Source organism: Motacilla alba, chromosome 3, assembly GCF_015832195.1.
Source record: "Motacilla alba alba isolate MOTALB_02 chromosome 3, Motacilla_alba_V1.0_pri, whole genome shotgun sequence".
Classification (NCBI taxonomy): domain Eukaryota; kingdom Metazoa; phylum Chordata; class Aves; order Passeriformes; family Motacillidae; genus Motacilla; species Motacilla alba.
This window is the reverse complement of record NC_052018.1, coordinates 61,421,218-61,442,729: the sequence shown is the minus strand read 5'-3', so window position 1 is coordinate 61,442,729 and position 21,512 is coordinate 61,421,218. Positions and strand designations below refer to the sequence as shown.

General features: G+C 47.1%; 2 protein-coding genes across 6 annotated transcripts in view; one reads left to right on the top strand and one right to left on the bottom strand.

The window, feature by feature from the left end:
- LOC119699627 (T-cell activation Rho GTPase-activating protein-like) overlaps positions 1-21,512 on the bottom strand; it is a 64,042-nt gene that overhangs the window by 37,638 nt on the left and 4,892 nt on the right. Inside the window, exons 2-6 of one of the 5 annotated variants that reach the window (XM_038133411.1) lie at positions 15,263-15,364; positions 14,740-14,854; positions 10,752-14,545; positions 7,955-9,402; positions 294-382 (exon numbers count right to left, since the gene is read on the bottom strand). In XM_038133411.1, coding sequence (XP_037989339.1) covers positions 294-382; positions 7,955-8,005 — 140 coding nt within the window. In that variant the 5' untranslated portion in view covers positions 8,006-9,402; positions 10,752-14,545; positions 14,740-14,854; positions 15,263-15,364. The remainder of the gene's footprint in view (positions 1-293; positions 383-7,954; positions 9,403-10,751; positions 14,546-14,739; positions 14,855-15,262; positions 15,365-21,512) is intronic. The other 4 variants (XM_038133413.1, XM_038133414.1, XM_038133412.1 and 1 more) reach the window with 4 other exon arrangements.
- On the top strand, positions 16,462-20,656 carry LOC119699628 (T-cell activation Rho GTPase-activating protein-like). Its single transcript, XM_038133417.1, has 3 exons — positions 16,462-16,630; positions 17,147-17,264; positions 20,553-20,656. Exons 1-3 carry the CDS (start codon positions 16,529-16,531, stop codon positions 20,633-20,635), a joined length of 303 nt encoding a protein of 100 aa, XP_037989345.1. The 5' UTR covers positions 16,462-16,528; the 3' UTR covers positions 20,636-20,656.

Genomic DNA, 21,512 nt, shown 5'->3' with positions numbered 1-21,512 from the left:
CACAGGCCTGGTGGGAGGGCGAGAAGATCAGCTGGATGCAATGCCAAGAAGTGCAGTTCCCACCACCTCTCTCACCCATCCCATCTACACCAGCAGTCCCCACTGCTGGAGCCACAACTCTGCCAGCTCAGCCACCCCAGGCACCACAGGTACACTCCACACCTGCGAGTCACCTGGGGTCCTTTAGTGCAGGACACTGCCAGCAGAGCCACACGACACATGCATGGGCAAGCCAAGGTGGATCACCTTGCTCCCAGACATCAAACACCTGTGCAGCCCCTCAATGCACGTACCTGGCTGACGGTAGCCATGGCTTGCTCAAACCTTTGCTGAATAAGAGTGATGGTGCTGAACACCGTCGGGAAGGAACAGTCTTGAGGGGCTGAAAACAAGAATAAGTTTGTTATCAGTTTCCATCCTATAGCAAAGCTCCCACAAAGGTGAGGGATTTGAGCATTTATAGGAGTCATTGCTACAAAGTGTATACGGAAGGAGAATATGTGTTTGTGCTCCTGGATGTTTGTTCACTCCTGGATGTTGCCAAATTTCCCCTCGAGTGTGAGGGCTCCAGGCCCCACAGTGGTCAGCACAACAGCTGCTGTCACACAGGGCCAGCTCAGCTCGGGGGCACTGGCCAAGGCTGGTGCACAGTCACAGCACTGTGAACAAAGCCCTGGGGCCAGCAGCTGAGGCACCCAGCAGTTGTCTGCCCCACTTGGGCCAACTTTGGCACCAGTGTCTGCACAGGAGCTGCTCAACCCAAACTCCTTTTATGGGTGGTCGGAAGACATGGACACTTGCAGGGCACCATTCTTCCCTCCCCACTTCTCCAGCAGGGTTGGGAGAACAGGAGTCGTGTCCTTTCCCAGAAGTGCCTACTTCTCTGTCCCAACTGTAGAAGGCCCTTGGACCAAAAAGGTTGGATAGAGACCTCCACACTCCGTAATGCAGGGTGAGAGGAGACTTGGTGGCCCAGCGTGCACTTGGTGAGCCCAGCATGCAGAGGCAACCAAGCTGGTTTCAATTAGAGGTGGGTAAGCTGCCTCCTCCAAATCCACAGGGAAGCTCCCTGCCTCTTGAAAATCTAAAATCCCTGCAATCTGTGCTTTGGGACAGCAGGTTCTGTGTGGCTGCCTGCCATCTGAACACAAGTATGAGTGCTAAGGAAAGAGGCTATTTTAGGAACAAGTGACACAACAGAGGAACATCAGAGGCAAGAAATGGCTCCTTGCTGCCAAGTGTTGACATGAGGCCAATAAAGGGCAGGTTACTGCCCTTTTGGGAGGATGCCTGTCTTATTAAAGTTGTAGTTACAGAATTTTTTTGAGATACTTGGAAAGCAGGGTGATATATTTACAGAGAACTTTCTGAACATTTGGCCTTATTAACTGAGTGGAAAAGGAATTATTAAAAGCACCATCTGCTTTTTATTGAACTTTGTTTCAAATTCATAAGAATTTCATCAGCTTTAACCTCTATTTCTTGATTTTTACTCCTGAAAGTATGTTAGCAGCATACCACCCCATGCCGTATACAAATGGCAAACAAGCCCTGCTGGGGTGTCTGCAGATCTGCTCTGCCACGATGTCACCAAGTCAGTGCAAACCAACCCAGCACAAAGGGCAGACACCTGCACCACATGCAGCAGAGCTGGAGGCATCGTGTGCTCCCTGAAGATGACTGAGACCCTGAGAAGAGTGACAGGGAGCCCAGCTAACTGAGGCACCCCATGGTGCCATGGCACATGTAAGCCAAGCAAATGCAGTTTCCCAGAGGAGATGGGTGATGTTCCCCGTTATTATCAGCAGAAAAAAGTAAAGCAGCAGCAGGAGAAGTGACCTTGCTCTGGCTTCAGGGAAATGTGCTGGCACGCATGGCCATGAAGCTACAGCAGCACTGCACTGGGATAGTGGAAAACCACTTCCTTCTAGGAACAGTGAAAGACAGGAGAGATTTGTATATTTACTCCTGGTTTATACCAGTTTGACACTAGTATATTTATCCCAGTGTATGTATGTGGGACCTTGTGTGACAGGAGTAGGTGACACTGCTTCATGCCTGCAGAGGAGCTGGTTTCTAAAGGCAATGCTTGTTCCCATGCCTATACTATCATGGCCCTCGTTGGTGCCTACCTTTGACAAATACCTAAATATAGGCAATCTGAAGTCAAAGAAATGAACTTTGAAATTGCTAATTACGTACATTATCAGAGCAGCAAGTCTTTTCTAGGTATTGACTCATTATTACCAGAAGTTCTTCTGCAGGTGCTGCTCAACAAAAGGTCAGTACGTGACAAAGCCTATGTTGCTCTCACAGCAGTCACTGTTGAGCTCATGGAGTTAAATGTGTTTTGGAGAAAGGTTATCCTTCTAAGATCATCCTAAGATGTCGTAGTGTGTTGTCTTCATGTATGAGCCCACTGGGACTCTGGCTGGGGGAAGTCCTCTAGCTCCAGCTGAAATACCATATGCACGGAAGGCATGGTCTATTCATCATTGGTTTTGCAGTATCAGGATAAAACACCAGCCTAGTGATAAAGCAATGGAAATAGTTGCACCCTCCAGGGAAAGTGAGGATGAATCCTGACTCAGGCAGAGGCCCATTTTCTCCCCAGCTTATTCCCTTGTATCCTAAGCTCTGACCACACCAGCTTATAACACCATCAGTGCTGTCGTCCTGCCTCCATTTAAATCCACAAGGACTGCTCAGTGCAGACTCCCAAACAAGATGCCCTTGGGAGGGCAGATACTATGTCTTAATCTGGTGCAACATCCAAGAGGTCGGCCAGGACTGTTTTCTGAGCCCACCTAGGACCAGCCAAAAGGTACTGTCTGTGCAGAGCACTCAGGGAATGCTCAGGGAAATGCAACCCTGCCAGCATCCACCCAGAGTGGGCATGGGGGTTACAGCTGGTGGCAGCAGGATGCTCAGGGTGCCTGGACTGATGTGTCACAGGACAGCAAGGAAAGAGCTCTGCACTGTGGGGAAAAATTGTTTTGTTCCTCTCCACAAATCAGTGTAAAGCAAATTATTTCTGTTACTGCTATACTTATGTTAACTCTATCCTAGAGTTACCACAATTTCATCTACCAAATGCACATAGACAAGATTAAATAAGTTGTATATTTCAAGTGATTATGTATACACATGCATCCTTTGACACAAGTGAAAATATCAGACCTGATGTTCCTCCTCTCACTCCAAATACAAGGGACTTACTATTTGATTTATTGAACAAGGTAATGTCATGCCATGAAGAACAACTTTATTCCCCAGTGTTGCTGCTACTTTGGTGGAAAAAAACTACATGTGATTTTTACTTAACACTGCAGCAGGTGCAGAGAGGACAAATTAACTTTGCCCTGTGTTCCAAGACCTGGGAGAACTTGAACACAGTTATGTCAGTATTCACTATCAATTACATCATACTTTCTCTCTTCTGGGGTTTTCCTCCACTTAACAGAAATCTTATTTTGCTTAACAGAGGATATCACAGTTTCTGCCACAAGTTTAGCTCCAGCCCTTCTTACTCCTGCCCGTGACCTGTTCTCATTCTGAGACACACAGTAAATAATGCAAGGATGTCATCTGCAGATGGCAGAATTTCAGGAGCACTCACTGGGAGCCATTTGCTCCAGGAAATCACCTACACACACCATGCAAGGGCTTCACCCCAGGCAAGGGCTTCACGCCAGGCACCCACAAGGAGACCTGCCTGAAGACTCAACCATAACCAGAAAAACAACAGGGAAAGTCTGAAAAGTATCCCAGTGCTCTGCACATTGTAGTGGATATAGATTACTGAGAGTGCTCAACAACCTTTGCACCAAATTATTTCCTTTTTGCAACTGACACAAAGATCAAATCTCCTTTATTATCTCAAAGGACTCCACCAAAAACCCTGAAAATCCAGAGTTCAGTCATCCCTTCCTCAGATGAGCTAACCTGACGTCCTGCTGGTTTATAGGCACAAATGCATTGCTTGTCTTCATTCATTCAGAAAGCCTTTCAAGGTGTGTATACAGGGACATGATTTTGCCATCTGAGGAGATTTTTGGGGGGCCAGATTCTTCAGAAAGTAACAGCCAATGCTAGCTGAAAACCAATGCCATTTCTAAAACATTGGACTTCTGTTTCTTCATGACTTTCAGAAATGCCCTCACATCTACTAACATACTTCTACAGTCCTAAAGGAAAAACTAAAATGCTCTTTACCCTCTTCTACCTCAATAGGTGAGAGTCCTTGTGAAAACTGCAAACTCATGTCCTTCTTCTCCCAAAAGACTCCATCAATGGCAGGAACATTGAACATGAACATCAGTACACTTTAAATGATCACTTAAACCAAAGCCCACAAGACACCAAAAGCAGAAGAAGAGAAGACAGCCCAGAGGATTTCCAGGAGGTAAATTGCATTTCCTGTGGTGGCAGGTAAACCTGTCTTTCCTCAACCAAATTTTCCCAGGGAACACAATGAAATTCCCAGGGACTTTCCCCAGACATGTCATGTACATGCACATGCAGAGGAGGCTGGGGCAGGGGCAGTTGTGACCACCCCATCAGATCAGGCTGCCAAAAAGGGGAGGAAAAGAGGCTCCTGAGGGCAATGATACTTTAAATGAGCTTTTTCCTGGACCGCTTCCCAATTTGGTCACTAGCAATTCCAAACTTCCCAATTTTGTCACTGAGGTCACTAGCAAGGAGGTGACAAGAGCTGCGGGGATGCCATCCAAACACTCTTCAAGGCATTGGTTTTGCTGCACTGCCAAACCAAACCATCTGCAGATGCTCCTGGTTTCATGGCTCAGGATATGCTTGTGTGAGCCAGTGCTGCTCATCTTGAGGCAAGGCTCTGCTCCCCCTGGGAACATCCCTGGATACTGCTGCCTTGAAGAGGGCAGGGACTGAGCATGGCAGTGCTATTTGTCATGGGCCAGAGAGGGTTCAGGGCTGGCTTTAACAGTTTATGTGTGATATTATAATTTATACTGATTTTAGATAATTATGCTGCAGTGCCAGGCAGTACTCTCAAGTGCTTCTTAACCTATTAATACAGACAAACTCTGAATGGTGCATGCACTGGCCATTTCTGCAGCCAGTCCCACTAGCTGACATTTCAGATGAGCAGCCCTCTGTGAGTATTTCCCAGGGTCACACAGATGGGTGGCATTGGCTGGCTCCTTTGTCCTTCATGGACCGGGCACCTCTGTACCTCCTGGGATGTGTTGGGTGTTCTGCTGCCTCGCTGCCCCCAGCAGTACCCATGAGAGCTGCCCTGTGGATGTTCCCTTAGGAATTTTTTTGGCTCAGTCAAGCAGGCTGGGAAGGAACTTCAAATATAGGCAAGAGGATGTTGCACCATATATGCAAGACCAGACAACTGGTCTTTGTTGTATCAGTGTGGACAGATTAGTCTGAAATAAGCAGCAGCACCCAATTTAAACCAACCATCACAAGGTGTGGGTCCAGGCTTACATAGAATAAACCAGACTGGAATTTGCCTTGATCTGGTCTACAGTAGAACTCTTTTCCAAAGCTACTACGTGCCACTATCATCACTCAAATCAGTGCAGTCACTCTAGGCTTCTAACAACACAGCAATAAACAGATTTTTGTCTAAATAGGTTTAAAAGCTGACAGCCTGGTTATGGGGACTGATGAGATTTCCTTTATTGACTGTGCAATCAGTGTGATTTAGAGTCTCCACAGGGGCCTTGCTGAAGGCTCTCCAAGACCCAGCTGTGACAAATCCCCCCCACAAGTTCTGCTGGGCACTGCTCCTGGAGACAGCGGCTGTGGTTCTGGGACCTTGCTCCTCCCCCTTATCTTCCCACCCTCCTGATCCTGCCTTCCCGGTGTCCTGACCTCCCACAGGGCCAGTTATTTGTCTGGCATCACACCCCTGCCTTCCAAGGTAATAAATTACTGCGAGAAGCAGCTTTGCACTGGCCCTCATTAACCGCGAACACTGCCATCCCTTTTCCTGCCCCACCATGCAAGCCAGACGTCCCTGACTATCGGCAGCAGATACGCAGTATTTCTCGAGCTCCCAGGAGGACCCACAGGTTTGTGGCAGATGGTGCACCGGGCTGATGGATGCACAGGGCTGGGGAAGCTGGTCACCCTCCTTGCCCCTTGGGATCATGTCCCAGCACAGCCTGGCCCTCCTTGTGATGCTCCATTCCTGTGCCATTGCAAGGGATTTGTGGATGTTGTTAATATCAAAAAAAGTGGGAGGTAAGGTGAAGAGACTTTTTTGGTGCTGTCTTATTCAATTTTCAGAGGCCACTGTTATTCTGAAATAGCACCAGGCTTAAGCAAAATAGATCCACAAAACTCAAAAGTGCAGCGTCAAAGTGCAGCAAAATGGATCTATGCCCATGCTATAGGTGCAATTAATGGGGCTGTGTTGTCTAAAGAAAACAGCAATTTTTTTCAATGTATATTGAAAGATTACTTTTTAATAAAGCTAAGTAAAAATTGATCTTGGCGCCACCAGCATCCCAACATTCTCTGCTAAACAATCACCTACTCTTTTCTTTTTATTTCTGGTCTACTTTTTCACCAGAAATAGAAAAATAAAGAGTGGTTAAAAAGAAAGAAATGGGAGGAAGAGAGAGGAAAACACACATATCCGAAATTTTCTTTTTAAAATAATGTTTCTGCAGACAACTTTGAAGAAAAATGTAACTATTATTTGTTTCTCTTTTTTCCTCGTAACTAATTTTTGTTTTGGTTTAGTTTTTTAATGTCAACTCTTTCTTATTGGATAAAAAGCCCATTTCTGCTAGTGGCCCTCATTCTGAAGAGCAGGAGGAACAATGGAAACCAGATCAGTTGTGATGTAAAATGACAAACTTTTATATTTGGAAGCACTGAAGCTACCGCTTAAGATCCACGCATCTCTGTGTAAAGGAACCATGCAGAACCATGCAGGGAACCCTCATTTTTTGCAGAAAAGTCTGTATGTCAGAGCTGACAACGTCATGAAGAAATGTCACTTTTCAATGCAGAGATTCAGTCCTCAGCAATATTCTTTTTGTTTTCCAGCCAGCACCTCGCTCCTGTCTGAGGTCAGACTAAATGATGTAACGCTCCCTTCTGGCCTCGCAATCGATGGGCTGGTGGCCGGGGCTCTCTCCCTGCTGACACCAGCGTTCGCTGCAGCTGAGACCCCCCCGGGGACCAGGCTTTGGTCCTGGGCTCACACCACACTACCAGGTGCTATGGGACAGCATTCACAGCATGCACTAAAGTGAAACATGTTTCTTACAACGATGTTAAACCTCTCCAGAAGAAGAAGAAGAAGAACAACAACAAAAACCAAAAACAAAAACAAACAAACAATCAAAACCAAAAATAAAAACAAAAACAAAAAAACACCTTAAACTCTTCCCCTTACATAGATATAGCCAAGAAACCAGCCAGCTTTATTTTAACCAATGTCCAACGCCCATTTACTCGTGGCTGAGTAAAGGTTTATTTTTTTTGTTCCGTTCTTCAGGACTGCTGCCCTAACGCGGTGCCAAGAGCAGTCTGACAGTGCAGTGGTATCGTCAAGCACTCTCTTTAAATTTCATTTCTGGCAAGAAGGGAGGAACTGCGCGTCGACCTGGCCTCTGCTCATCTGACCCTGACTCCACCCGGCTCCCGTGACCCCTTTCTCGGGATGAGAAGAGCTCTACGCTGCGGGGCAGGGACCACGAGCCCCTCTGAGCCCAGCAGTCCGGCACCGGCCCAGTGCCCTGGGAGCGCTTCTCCAATGCGCTGGAAGTCTTGGGGCTTGCTCGTCACCAATTCAGGACCAGGCTCAGAGCCCCGGCAGATCCTAAGCTATCTCTGTGCCCAAGCCACCCGCGGCAGCAGCAGCCGTATCCCCTCTCGCACCCGGGAAGGAGCGCGGCTGCCCCGGCCCTGCCCGCTCCGCGCCCGCCGCGCCGCGCCCCGCACTCACCGCCTCGGGCGCGGGGACCCCGCTGCCGCCGCCTGCCCGCGGCCCCGGCATCGCGCCGGGAGGCGGCCGGAGCAGCGCCGGCTCCGGCTCCGAGTCCACCTCAGGCGCGCAGCCCGAGCGAGTGAGCGGAGACCCCGGCGCCGGCCGCCCCCGGCCCTCCCCGCCGAGGGAGGAGCCGCTCCCTCCCGCAGCAAACCCCGGGGGTCCGCCGGGATGCCGAGCGGGCCCCGGGCAGCGCTTGCCAGAAAAGGGGAGGCAAAAATCAATAGGCGCAGGGAGAAATGAAGTGAAAAGTGACTTACAAAGAGAAAACCCTTCACGGGCTCTTCACGGCCAACCTTTCACAGCCAAGCCGTCCCTAACAGGATTCTTACTGAGGCTGAACGTGGCAGGTATGAATGTAACACCGCAGGGTGTCAGACATAGAGAACACCAGGGCTGGGCAACTTGCACTCGAAATTTGCGTCCACCAGGAATGAAGGAATGAGGGATGGGACCAAATGGCATGAGGAGAAGGGATCTGTGTCACCACTGGCTTGGATGTAAAGACTCTGCAATGCTCTCATCATCCATACAAGTGTCCACTTATGTCTTAGGACATTCTCATTGTCCTGGGCACAGGTTTGGGGAAACACCTTTTTAAAGGGTTTAATTCTGGTAAGAATGGCACAAAGCTCTTAAGAAACTGAGATTGGCTTTCTACTACCCAATGTTCTCCATCTTCTTATTGAAATCTAAGAGACCCAAGTGCTGGAAAGCTTTATCACTTCAAAGTGAATTATTTCTTCTACAGACTTGCTTGTACTTAACCATCATATTTTACAAGTGACCTGTTCTCACTGAGTTGTGCTGCTTGGCAGCTAAATTTGCAGGATTTGTTTCAAGTAATGATGAATTGTCTCCAGATGGGACACTTGCTCTTGCAGTCTGGATTGTGGTATTTTCACTAGGAAAAAAAGCGTAGGAACTGCTCTTTCCCATGAGTAGGACAAATGTCCTGTCAAATCTGGGCTGGTTAATAAGAGCTCCAGTTTGTTCTTGAGGAGGGGGAGGGATGAATTATCATGTCCCTGACTGCCCACAAGGCACTCCTTAGGGAAAAAAAAAACCCAAACAAAACAGCAAAATACAGCACCTTTCAAAACCATTCAGACCCCTTGAAAGGACAGGTAGATACAGATCCCTGCATTAAGCTGCTTCGAATGACAGCAGCTCTGCCTCTGCTTATGTACAGCCAGCTGCTGCCAATCAGCCATGTAGTTCTGCCAGCATTTTCCTCCCTTTCCTGGCTCTGTGTGATTCAGGGACTCCTGGAGGGCTTCTTGGTTTGTTTGGGTTTTTTCCTCTTGTATTTTTTCAGCTTTATTACTGAGAACATCACTTGTACCAAATATTAACAAAACTTCATTTCAAGCTGCTGGGTCCGCTCTGTGACATCCTCTGGCAGCCTGCAAAAAATCAACAGGGAAGTTACATGAGATTTGGCATCATCACCGCAACTATTGTGAAGGCTCAGTTAAGCCCTCCAGGACATGAATGCAGGCCAGATTTTCAGGAAGTTGCAATATGTTCCTGGACAGCATGATCAGCAGTGATTGATTTCTGCATTTACAAATGTATTTATTATTTTACATTAGCTCAAATTGAACAGATAAGAGACCTCTAGAGAAGTGCGAAACACCACTGCTTTGCTGTTTAGATCAGAAATGTTTTCTGTACTGCTGCAAAGGGAAGAAAATTTTTCTAAGCTCACACAACATCTTGGGCAGGACCTTTCAGCATGTAAAATACTGGCAAATTTAAAGGTGACAACTAAAGACTACAGTGAGAGAAATCAGAATTGCAAACATGGTCATCTTATTTCTTACAATTCATATTTCTTTTGATGCTTATGCTAAAAAAAAAGAAACCGTTTTGATCTGTACAAAGCCTCATATGTTTAGCAGAGTAAGATCAACTGGAATGCCTAATTAAAACAGGCACTCACCAATTAAGATAATAAAAAAACTGCTATTTGAAATTCAAAAGAGACCAAGAAGTTAAAGGGACACTTATCCAAGAGCTTAGCAGGTTTTCATTTGCGGATACTTAAGGAAAAAAAAAAAAAAAGGTGAAGACGCACCCTGGAACGCAGCCCAGTAAAATCAGAGAGGAGCCTGCGAGCTCCTGTGACGCTTCATTACCAAAGGGCCTGCTGCTCACCAGCCCGTTTGCGTTTGCACTCCATCTGCCACGTCTTGTATGAACTGAGACCCAGGCTCTGCTACCATCGCTTGTGCTGACAGTTCCCCTCAGGTGTCCCCAACAGCACTGCACCGACCACCTGAACAGTGCAGGACCTGTGCCAGCTCCCGGGTTTTCCTTGGGACTGGGACAGCATTTCACTGACATTCGCTCAACACGGCTTTTTCTCACTCCTGGAAGTTTTATGCAATACAGCAGCAATATTATTGTTGTTGGTGGTGTTTCTTTATTATTAACAATAATAACAATAATAATAACAATAGTAATTAGTTCAAATAATTTACGCAAATTCTCCAACCTGAAGTTTCTTTCACATTTATTTGCACCATCTGAAGCTGACTCAGTCTCCTCTGCCTGCTGTTACTAAAGGAATCAGCTCAGAGGAGAACACATGTATGTTCAGGTGTATGAGCATATGTACCAGCCTGTGAGTTTGTATGTGCACGGGAGTGTGGTGGGTTACCATTTGCTGGCTGCCAGATGCCCCCCCAGATGCTTTCTCATTTTCCCTCCTGAGCAGGACAGGGGGACAAAAGCAGATTTAAAAGAAAACCTTGTGAGTCTTCCTGATCGCTCCTTGGCTCTCAAGCTGGTGAATCATGGATGGCAACCAGGGAGCCTTGGGTGATGTGTATTGCCAAGGGTGCACCATCATGGCTGCCTGCTGTCCTTTGACGTGCAGCAATCCCACAACACAGGGATCCTCCAGGAGGCTGGGCAAGGCAAGAAGATGTTTCAACTTTTCTGAATCGATGGCAACTGCATCCAAAGCCCATCACTGCCTTTTTGGGTCCTTGAAGTACCCTCTCCTGAGACAGTCTATGCCAAGGATACACAGGGCTTCTGAGCTGGTCACAACAGTGTACTTTTGCCATTTGTCTCCTGTTAAGCTCACCTCAGCCCCCAGTACAGCTTTTGGGATCTCCCTGTCAATCGAGAAATCCAGATGGGTTCTTCTCTGACGTGCCATAATGGCATTAGGGTATGCTGTGCACCAGTGTCTAGCAATACTTTAGACTTCCATGGATCCAGTGTGCCAGGCCATCAAATCAACACAGCCCAGTAAAGCTGGTCACCCCTCTCCTTCTCCTGATCAAAGGCAGTGACCCTCTATTCTAGGCTGGAGACCCTTGCAACGTCAGACCAAAAGTCCCTCCACCAAAATCAAGAGAGGCACTCTTAATCCTCTTCTATACAGGGAGGCTGCTGGTTGCCTTCCACCATCTCAACAGCAGCTGAACTGATAGAAGTCGTGGATAGCCCTCCTTATCATGTCTCTTCCCAGTCAGTTTGTGTACATGGGCTCCTAACTCAGAGGAGGGTCACCATCCCACTTCCTGGTGAGGTCGCTCAGGAGGAACCGGAGTGGCACACAGTGTGTCTGAGTGCCCCTGATGGCCAAGGCCCTGACCTGTGGGGACGGGGAGAGAGATAGGTTTTCTGCAAAAGTCAGAGTCAGTGGGATGCTCTCTCCACAGCTCATACATTCCAGCTTGGTCAGTCCATTGTCTCCAGGCAGATGGAATATAATGCTGGTGAATTTCAGACAACCCTTCTGCACTTGCTCATGTACAGTGGCCATCAGCAACTTTGGAGATGTGGTTGTCATCCAGGTCACTGTACAAGACTTTCTGGCATTGCTAGCAGTCTCACATATTGGATGCCCTCTTCAGTGGTAGTGGCAGCAATCTGCTTGCCAGACTGGTAGCTTTAATGTTTCAGCATATTTTGACATCTGCCCAAGTTTTGGGGCTGGTCATTTCTCTCACTTCCTCCTCTTTTTGCCTTGCTGAAGGACCAGCTGCCTGATCAGATCCTTCCTCCTTCTGCTCCTGTTCTAATTGCTGGTATGGACCTGTTGACCTCTGCATCCAGTGATTAGTTTTGACTGCTAAGGTAATTACTGTGGTTGGAGCTTGGGTCCCTGTCTTATCCATGGTGTTGCCACATGTGGTTTAGAACCCTGTCTCGACCACGTTCCCCAGATGGTGCTGAAGGGAGGCTCAAGAAGCACAAGTAAAGTCCCAATGTAGTACAAAGAGCTGCTGGGTTTCACTGGAGCAGGCAAAGCACCCTTCATCTTGTCTGTAGAGGTGCAAGATCACAGGCCATGCGAGGTGATAACCCCGCCAGGCAGCCACCAAGTCCTCCCACATGCCACTCAGGCACCCAGGGACCAGTGGCCTAAAGCCTTGTCACCTCACTGGCAAACTGGTTCCCCATAACACTAGACCAAAAGTAGTTTCTATGCAAATGACAAGAAGATGGCATTAGTCAAGCAGCTTAGATAAGGATGTGGTGAGGACCTCTGGAGAGGAAGGCAGACACATCAGTCCTGGAGGGGAAGAGAGAGGTGCGATCCCTCAGCTCTCCACAGGACAGCCCTCCTGGCACAGGAGCAGTGCCTGTGCCAGGGCCAAGGCAGGGCTGCTGCTTTTATCAGAATGCTTCCAGGCACAGCAAAACACTGAGATAAGCACTGCAGCAGGACAAGCTGAAAGCAGCCACCGCCGAGCCCGAGGCTCTGTTACACTGTAAATCAAGCGAGCCCTGTGAGCCATGCAGAAGCCTGCCAATTATCAGCCACGGCACCTACAGTACACCCAGATCAAAACTGGCTTTATCTCGTGCCCAAGAAAAAGGACTGGTGGGTTGATCTTGGCTGCTTCCCAGACATCCACCTGGATGCTTTCTCACCCCCCCCCCCCCCCCCAGTTGGTCAGGGGGAGAAAATAAGGTTAAAAAAACACCTCAAGGGTCAAAGACAGTTTAATAAAAAAAAAAGAAAAAGCTGTGTATGCGACCAAAGCAAAAAGAGGAATTAATTCCCTGCTTCCCATCAGCAGGCAGATGTCCAACTACACCCTGAGAAGGAGAGCCTCAGCTCATGTAATGGTAGCTTGGGAAGACAAACACCATAATCCTGCTTTCCCTGAGCTTCTATTAAAAGAGACGTGTGGCCTCTCCTTTGTATGCTGTTTGCTCTGAGGGCTGGATCAGAGGGCTGGGAAGTGTGATCTGCTGAGCCCTTGGCAGGGACCATGCAGTGAAGGAGTATCTAGTATCTTACTTCATGTGTGTGCTGGGGGCAGCGGTGTACCTCTGCAGCCCAGAAGGTCTCTGCTGGAAGGAAATTTAGCAATGGAGAGTACCTGACTCTTGCATCGAGCCACATGAGCACTTTACACCTGGGGAAATGTTCCCTGCAGAGCTGGTGGCCAGCACCTTGTAGTGTGGGTGAGGCAACCTCTGTGCCTGGGTTGGTTTGCTCAGCTCTCCAGTTGCTCTTGAGGGACTCCTCTGGTGTTTCTGTCCTAGTCCAGAGGTTATGTCATTCCCAGATGGACTTTCCTGTTCAGGCCAGCTAACTAGGTGGAGGTGTGTCATGGATCATACCCAGGACTGCTGCACATAGATCGGGCACTGCAAATGATTTGGATCTGCATATGCCAGGATGTCCTGCAACACTGCTGAGGAGCTGTATCTTGAAGGAAAAGAGGGACATCTGCATCCTTTTCATATTTCCAGCCCTGACTGGCAAAAGCTGCTTGCAAAAGCAGTCCCATGGTCTGGAGGGAATCTGGCATCAGGCAGCATGGGATGAGGCAAAATTTGTCCCTTGAGGCCAAACAGCACCAGAGGAGTTGCTGGTGAATCCTGAGCAGTGAGACAGCAGGAATGCATTCCTTCTGGAAACACTGCTACAAGTATATTGCAAAATGCTTGCTGAGCTCTCCCTCCAGGTTGCCATAAGGAGAAAATATTGGTGTTTAACGCAGGCAGCTACGTAGCTGGGGACAGGGGTAGGAGCAGTGTCAAGGGTCTGTGCCGGGAGCTCTGTGCTTGGGAAAGCAGCCAGAGATGCTGGAGGAAATGAATCACCAGTGGCAGCTCTGGGACTGCAGACTAAATGAGTTTAATGCAGTGTGCAAACAGAACAAGGCTGATCCCTGCACAGGGCTTGGTAATAAGCCCATGATAATCTGTGCTTTTTGAGGTACAGCGTGCATTTTTCAGGTGGCTGTTGAGTGTTTAATTTGTTTTATACAGTGTGCTCTACATGTAATTGGTGTTTGAGTTTGTGTATTTGATTTCAGAAGATAAGCAGTAGAAAAAAGGGGATGTCCTGTCATTTCTGCTGGACTGTGGGACTAGATTTCCACATGGATAATGTTCCTGGACACATTTTCAAAGCACCCAGGAGCTTGAATTTTCTTCCGAAAATTTCCCCACTTCTCTTTTGCAGCCCGTGTCTTTTTGAAAGATTTGCTCCAGAGAGCAACTTCTGGTTTTCAGTGGTTTAATTTAGCCACATCCTTTTTCTTCATGAATATTGCAGGAAGATTTCTGTGACAACCACAAACAAAAAAACAGAAATTCAGCATCTTGCCAATCTTAATGCTGAAGCCTCTGCTTCACTCTCACAAAGTGTGCTGGAGCTGTGGCGCACAGTTTCTCCCACCTTCAGCTGAGTCGCCTCATAATAGTGGTGGAAGGCTAAAACACCAAATTCTGGCAAGAAGGTGACAAGGGCTACTTACTGGGACATCCAAAAAGATGCTTGAATGTGCTTTTTTCTCCAATCTCAAAGGACAGACTGAAACAGCTCTGCTGAATTTTTTGAAAGCTGATGTGTGGTGTGGAAACATTTGGCAGCTGCAGGTAAAAAAGAAGCCATGAAACCCACAGCTGTGGTGTGGACTGAGTAGAGGACATGTGGATTTGTCAGGGGCATTGGACTAGATGTTCTTTAAAGGTCCCTTCCAACCCAAACCATTCTGAGTCTGTTCTTGTACTGTGCACAGTGTAGGGTGATCCTAAGTTTTGGTTCCTCACGTTAAAGTATGACAAGATTTTACAAAGGGCCGACACCACTGCTGTTCAGCAGAGGAGGGAAGCTCATACGGGTGTCACCAGTGCAGGGTGTGCAGTGTGCAATAGGTGACATTCCTAATGTCTTCGCACCCGTTTCTCCAGCCGGATTGCCGTGGGCTGTCCTGCCCTCTAGTGCCTGCAGCGCCCGCTCTGGCCTCTCCCCGCTCCCCCGCGTACACGCTCACTCACTCAATGGACGATGCTGCGGCTCTGAGCAGGGAACAGCAACTGGAAACCCCCGCGGCCTCCCCTGTGCGGCAACGACTGCAGAGCCAAACTGGAGGAGAAGCCCTGTAAGAAAGTGAAAGTCTTCTTATCAAATCCACAGAGGAGGCAGACTTCTTATCAAACACAAAGTCCAAACTATTTCCTTCCAGCTGACATATCCAGGAGTGCAAGTTTCCTCAATGCTCAAAAGAACCTGCAGCTGACAATTGCTGCAGCAGCCAGACATCCTGCAGCACCCGTGCCTGGCTGTGCAGCCCCAGAGCTGTGTGCCAGACCCATGTGCTGGGGAGCAGCAGCCCCTCTGGAAGCCAAGACCCACACACAACCACCTACCTGCATTTCTGTGTCTCCTCAGCTCTGGGGTGATGGATCACATCATCACAGTCTCTTTTTCTAAAGCATCTTAAGGGTCTGAATGACTTTTTTTATTTTGGATTTAGTGGTGGCAGCACATAGGCTTTCTGAAGAGGATGTCCCTATCCCTCTCCTTCCTGTCCCCTGGGTTCATGAATTTCTGGCTTACAGTGTTCTGCTTTATCTTCGTGTCTCCGAATACTTTGTAACACTCTCAAGGAGCCTCTAACTGGCGAGGATGGGAAAACGCCCTTGCTAGTCACTCCATTTCATCCAGGGCAGACCCTGCTGGTGGCTGCCCTAAAAAGGAATGGCATAGGAACAGAGCAGAGGCTGCAGTGCCTCAGCTAACACAGTCACGGTGCTGTGGGACAGGCACTGACACATCTGCTGGGGGTGAGGTCTGGCACATGGAGACCACCACCGTGTTTTGCTCTTCAGGAACAGCAGGTGTGGGGGCTGACTGGGGGTGCTTTGAAAGCCCCACAGCACAACTATAGGCATTGGGAAGCCTCCAGTGACGTCTCTTGGCAGCATTCTATCTATTCCAGGTCATGTGTTGTTCAATGTTGCCTTTCCATCAAGACCTTGTAATTCAAGGTGTCATAATTAACCCCACACTCAGCTGCAGTTGGGATTTCTGAAAGATACAGAGAGCACACACATGCCCTTTCTGGAGGAAGTGGTGTCGCTCTCAGTCTAATTGAGACTTGCTCAAATTGAGAAGCAGAGGCCACTGCACCATCAACTAACGTGACATTTTGTTTGTGTTCACGCAGGGTGGCTGACAAGCTGCCGCGACCAAACCTCGTCTTGCTCAAGCTCTTGCTCTCTCTGCTCCACCACATCAGCCAAAATGCCGAGACCAACAGGATGGACTCCAGCAACCTGGCCATCTGCATTGGCCCAAATATGCTGAGCCCAGGGACGGACAGCGCGCTCCCGCTGGAAGTGCAGAAGGAGATGAATGACAAGGTGCGCTGAACTGACCGAGCAGCCGCTCCCTCTAGGGCGATTTAGAGCCATCCATAGGGATCCATCCCACTGCCATTGCAGCAGCTGAACAGAACAGCACCCTGGGCCTTGGGGGTGCCCCTCAGCTCAGGTGTCCCTCAGCCTGCGATGGGATGGGCCAGGCTGCCCCTCACCTCGCCTCCTCTGAGCAAAAGCAGCAGCTGCCCTGCTGCTGCCCCTAAAGTCACAGCACAGCTCCTGCAGACTTTGCGTGTGGAGGGCAAGGGGCACCCCTGTGGCCATTGTCACCCCTGGGCCCTGGGGCAGCGAGGCCAAAGCTGTGGCTGATGGTGTTTTGTTTGTCTTGTCTGCAGCATCAGGCCTTATCCCCCATAGTGGATTCACCCTTGGACTTCAAGCCAGGGTTTTGGCAGAAGCCACCGTGCTCTGTGCTGTCCTTCCTACAAAGATAGCAGGCAGGGTCAGGAAAGAATCTTCACTATGTCTTGACTGAAATGGGCTGTTTTCTGTGTGCAGGTGACAGTGTTGGTGGAGTTCCTCATAAACAACTGCTTGGAAATATTTGAGGGGGACATTGCCTTCCCTGCCTGTGCCTTGGCTGAGGAGTCACCAGAGCACACAGACAGCTCCACAGGTATGAGAAGGGACTGGGGATGTCACTGACTGGGGCTGCTGGGCCAAATTATTGAATTTGATATGTTAATATATCTGTGGAAACATAGAGAGTTGCTGACAGTTCAATATGTTAATGAAGTGTTTTTCTACAGGAATGCCTTCCAGAAGTTCAAAATTACAACACTCATAATCCAGACTTAAATCCCAATGTTAAACATCTGATTCAAGCACATTTTGTTACAGATGTGCTGAGATTTCAAGGACCTTTCTGTCAGGCTTGAAAGAGAGGATCATTCTCCCAACCTAACAGATCTAGAGGTCTTTATTTTGTCACTGCTTCTCAGAAGGAGCAGGCTATGAAAAGAAAGACACATTTTCAGTATAGCTGATATCCTATCTTTGTCCTTTTTTGCACTTGCCTTATCAAAGTTAACTGCTTCAAGAACTGTTTGTTCTTCAAGGTGAGATGAAACTTGAAAGTTTCAATGGCTGGCTTCAGAAATCTGTGGTGTGAAATATCCTCTCAAGAACCATTTTCAGAAGAGCAGAACACATTGCAGAGAACATGACATTACATCATGCACAGATGCCTCGTATACAATTTTAGTTATGTTTTGAGTTTTGGGTTTTGTTTCATTTCACTGTTCATTTATTGGATAATGCTTACCTTACTGAATTGTCAAGTTTAAAAATCACAGCAAAGTCTGTCAGTTTTGGTTTTTAGAACTGAATTCAGAAGAGCAGCAAGTGAGGTGCACACAGGGAGTGAGAAGGTGCTTTTCTGGAGAGATAACCCTCTCCATTTTTCACCCAAGAAGAAAGAGGAGTACACATAGCCATGCAAATAGGAAAAGGAGAGGTGCAGGTCCCCAGCCACTGTCAAAACAAATCTCCTGTATGAACAAAGCTTCTGATGCAAAACTGGGCCAAAATCAGAAAGGAACTTCTCCTCACAGAAGGTATTGAAACAAAAAAAGTCTTCAATTTACACCATGAGGTTAAGTGCAAAATTAAGGAAGATGTGTCTCCATGTGCAAAGGTTCTGCTGCTTTCAGCTAAGAACTACATCGCTGAGAAATGCTGTCCTCTACAAAAGGTGTCCAGCCCAAGAAGGGGCTGGGAAGACAGAAATAGGGTCCAGATGAGTGCTCAGCTTCTCCCTGGCAGTCCCCACAGGGGCTGTGGGAGGCTCTGGGGTGTCTCAGGCCAGCCCACTCACCACTTAACCCCCAGCAGCACTCATGATTCTCTCTGCCTTAGCTGACACTGGTTCTCCCCCACAGCTGCTGAACTGCTGCCATGTTCATTGATTCAGAAGGGCTGTGAGAACACTGAAACACTTACTAGGCTCTATGTAGCTACCAGTAACAAAGAACAGGTGTTTATCAACTCCTTTTCAGGCACACTAAATATTTTGGTGGCTTCCTTGGTTCCAGTGTTTCCCACCATCAAAAGATCCCATGCCATATACAGACCTGCTTAGTGTTTGCTCCTGGCATGGAGCATGGTCACCGTGTGGTTTTGTCAGAAAGAAATACACTTTGGGAAATACATCCTTGTCAAAAATACTTCATTTGGGACGAGCCATTCAAACTCCTTCACAACCTTTAAAAAGATTTTACTTTACTGTCTGTCGCCACCAGATGTCACTGATAACACTAAGCAAAGCACCTTTACCTGTGATTAGAGCCTTCCCTCAAAGGCAGCCTTGCACACCCACATATTTATTGCCCACAGTCTGCACCATGGCCGTGGGTGGTTGACGTTGTAGACATTACTTTAGCATTTGTCATGCAGAGGTTATTCAGTGTAAAGCTCCTCCTGGCATCCATCCTGCTTATCACACACTTTGGGTTGTATAATATTTCTCTCCACATCTCTCCAGGCTTAGGGACTGGGCTTCCCTAAATGTACAGCTGTAGCAGAGACCAGGAGACCAGTGTCAGGCTTACTGATGCAACCTGGCAAGGTACCAAAAAACAAGTTTTCCGTAGTTTAAGGCAAAAATCAAAAACCTGAAAACTGAAATGGTAATAAAATTTTACCCTTGGGCTCATACCAAAATGGTTCAAATGGGCAACAGAGGATTAGGATAATCTTTAAAGAGAAAATCAAGGAGATTGATGAGGGGCTGCCAGCAGCTACCCTCTCCCCTTTGCCCAGGGCAGATGGAACAGAGAGACCCAGCAAGGATGGCCCTGGGGGCTGACAGGGAGCTGAGAAATTACTAACAGGAAAGCTATCATCACATCTGCCTCTTCAGCCCCGACAGAGTCTCACACAGGCGCCTCAGCAGGCAATGGAGCAAAGGGTACTCTTCCTAAAGGTCTTCAGAGTGTTGTCTGCCATATGTGCTGACCTAGCAGGGTAGATCCCAGTCTGAGAGTGGAATATCAGGAATGACACCATTCAAGGACTTGATCCACACCCCACACCCTCAAAAGGGTCCACTGGACCTCACTGGACCACCTAGATAAGTGACCTCAAAGGCAGGCCCTGCCTTCCACCCATCCTGGGCTCGAACTACTCAGTGATAATCAGGGCAGCTCTTGCTTAGATGGAAAACCTCCCTTGGAAGGTATCCCCCTCTCTGTGGGTGGCTAAAAAATCAGAAGTAATGAGATGTAACCACCAATAAATCCACTTGGTGGTTTGAGGATCAACAAGTTTGAATGTGTTAAACTGAGTGTCTATAGTCAGATGGTTTGAGTTCAAAATTAGGCTAGCACAGTACAGACATGTTCTAAAGGTGAAATATTCCTCTGTAAACTCTGGGGTTTATATTACAGTAATTCAACATACTGTGCTATATGTTTCATTTATCATTAATTCCTAAAAGTATCCTAATAGATGTCATCTCTCTGAAACTAGAATCTTCCATGCTCACCTCACCTGCTTGCTATTATTTGAGGACAATTGCTCTGTTTCTTTTGGTGACACACAAGATGGGAGTCAAAGGCTGGCAGTGAAAATTTGGTTTAGGTGTTGAAGTCAATGGGACCAGGGCTTTACAATGGCTTTGTTTTCATGAGAATGGAGACTCTTATCATGACTTCATATAAATCAGTCTTATTATGGCTTATTTGATTTGGCTTAAAATAAAGAAAAAGGACATTAAGGTGTGGCATGGAAGAACTGTAAATATGTTAGCTTCTTTAGTGGAATATTAAATATCAGTATTAGGGATTACTCATTACTGGATGTCCTCTTGTATCTTTACAAGAGACTTAGCATCACTAGGAGGATTGCTGTGGATATTTGCAAAAAGATTCAAGCCACTGAATGCTGACTTTAATATTTTTGGTAGGAATTATCCAAGGGACAATTGTCAACTGGAAGATTTTAATTTCTGCCATTTCTACCTTGTGTTTTATTGGCTGGAAAATTTAATTAGAGGGTGTTGAGTTGTAGTATTTAAAATATGTGACGTTATTTTTATTCTTAAATTGTTGTAAGAAAAATTAATTATTTACACCAATTGCAATAATTCAGTAATACTGGTTTATGAAAGGTCAAGAACACTCTGAAGAGTAATTCCAAAGTTTGTACATCACTGCTAATCTTCACATAACATTAAAAGTGTTGTTCAGAGAGTCCCTGTTCTCACCTACCTGAAGTGATACGAACAACTCACAAGTAGAGAAAAGAAAGCATGTTTGGTTATACCTAGAAAGACAGGCTCCTGGCTTCCTATAACTTTCTTATTTTTTTAAGTAGAAAATAAGTGAAGAGTTTGTTTGGATTTTTATGTTGTGGAAATTGTCAAGAGACTACAAGGTCAGCCTAAGGTGTTTCAGCTAATGTTGCTTGGGATTTCACCCCCCACCTGCTGTAGTATGGGTGGAGGGCACTTGTGGAAAGTTTTGTGAAAACTTACATGTAGGTATTTTTCCTCTAGCATCATTCATATGAGTGCCATTTTTACATCACTAGAATTTACAAATACATCCAAGCCTATAAATAATACCCACACTTCAAGATCTATACTGAAGAAAAAAAAAAGTGGCATGAAAATCTTACTACACTGTAAAAATTACCTTGCAATAAATTTCCAGAATATATTAGAATAGGAGAGCCAATTCTCTGAACCCTAAAATATGGTGCAATCTGTGTTCTTTGGTCAACAGCTAATGGTTGTGTTTGATAAAAAAAACCTCATAAATCTGTTTCCATACCCCTTAAATGAAATATTTGTTTAATGATAACAGCAGCATGGGCACCAGGAATGCTTATTTGATGAAAAATATTTCTTCACATGGATAAGGTG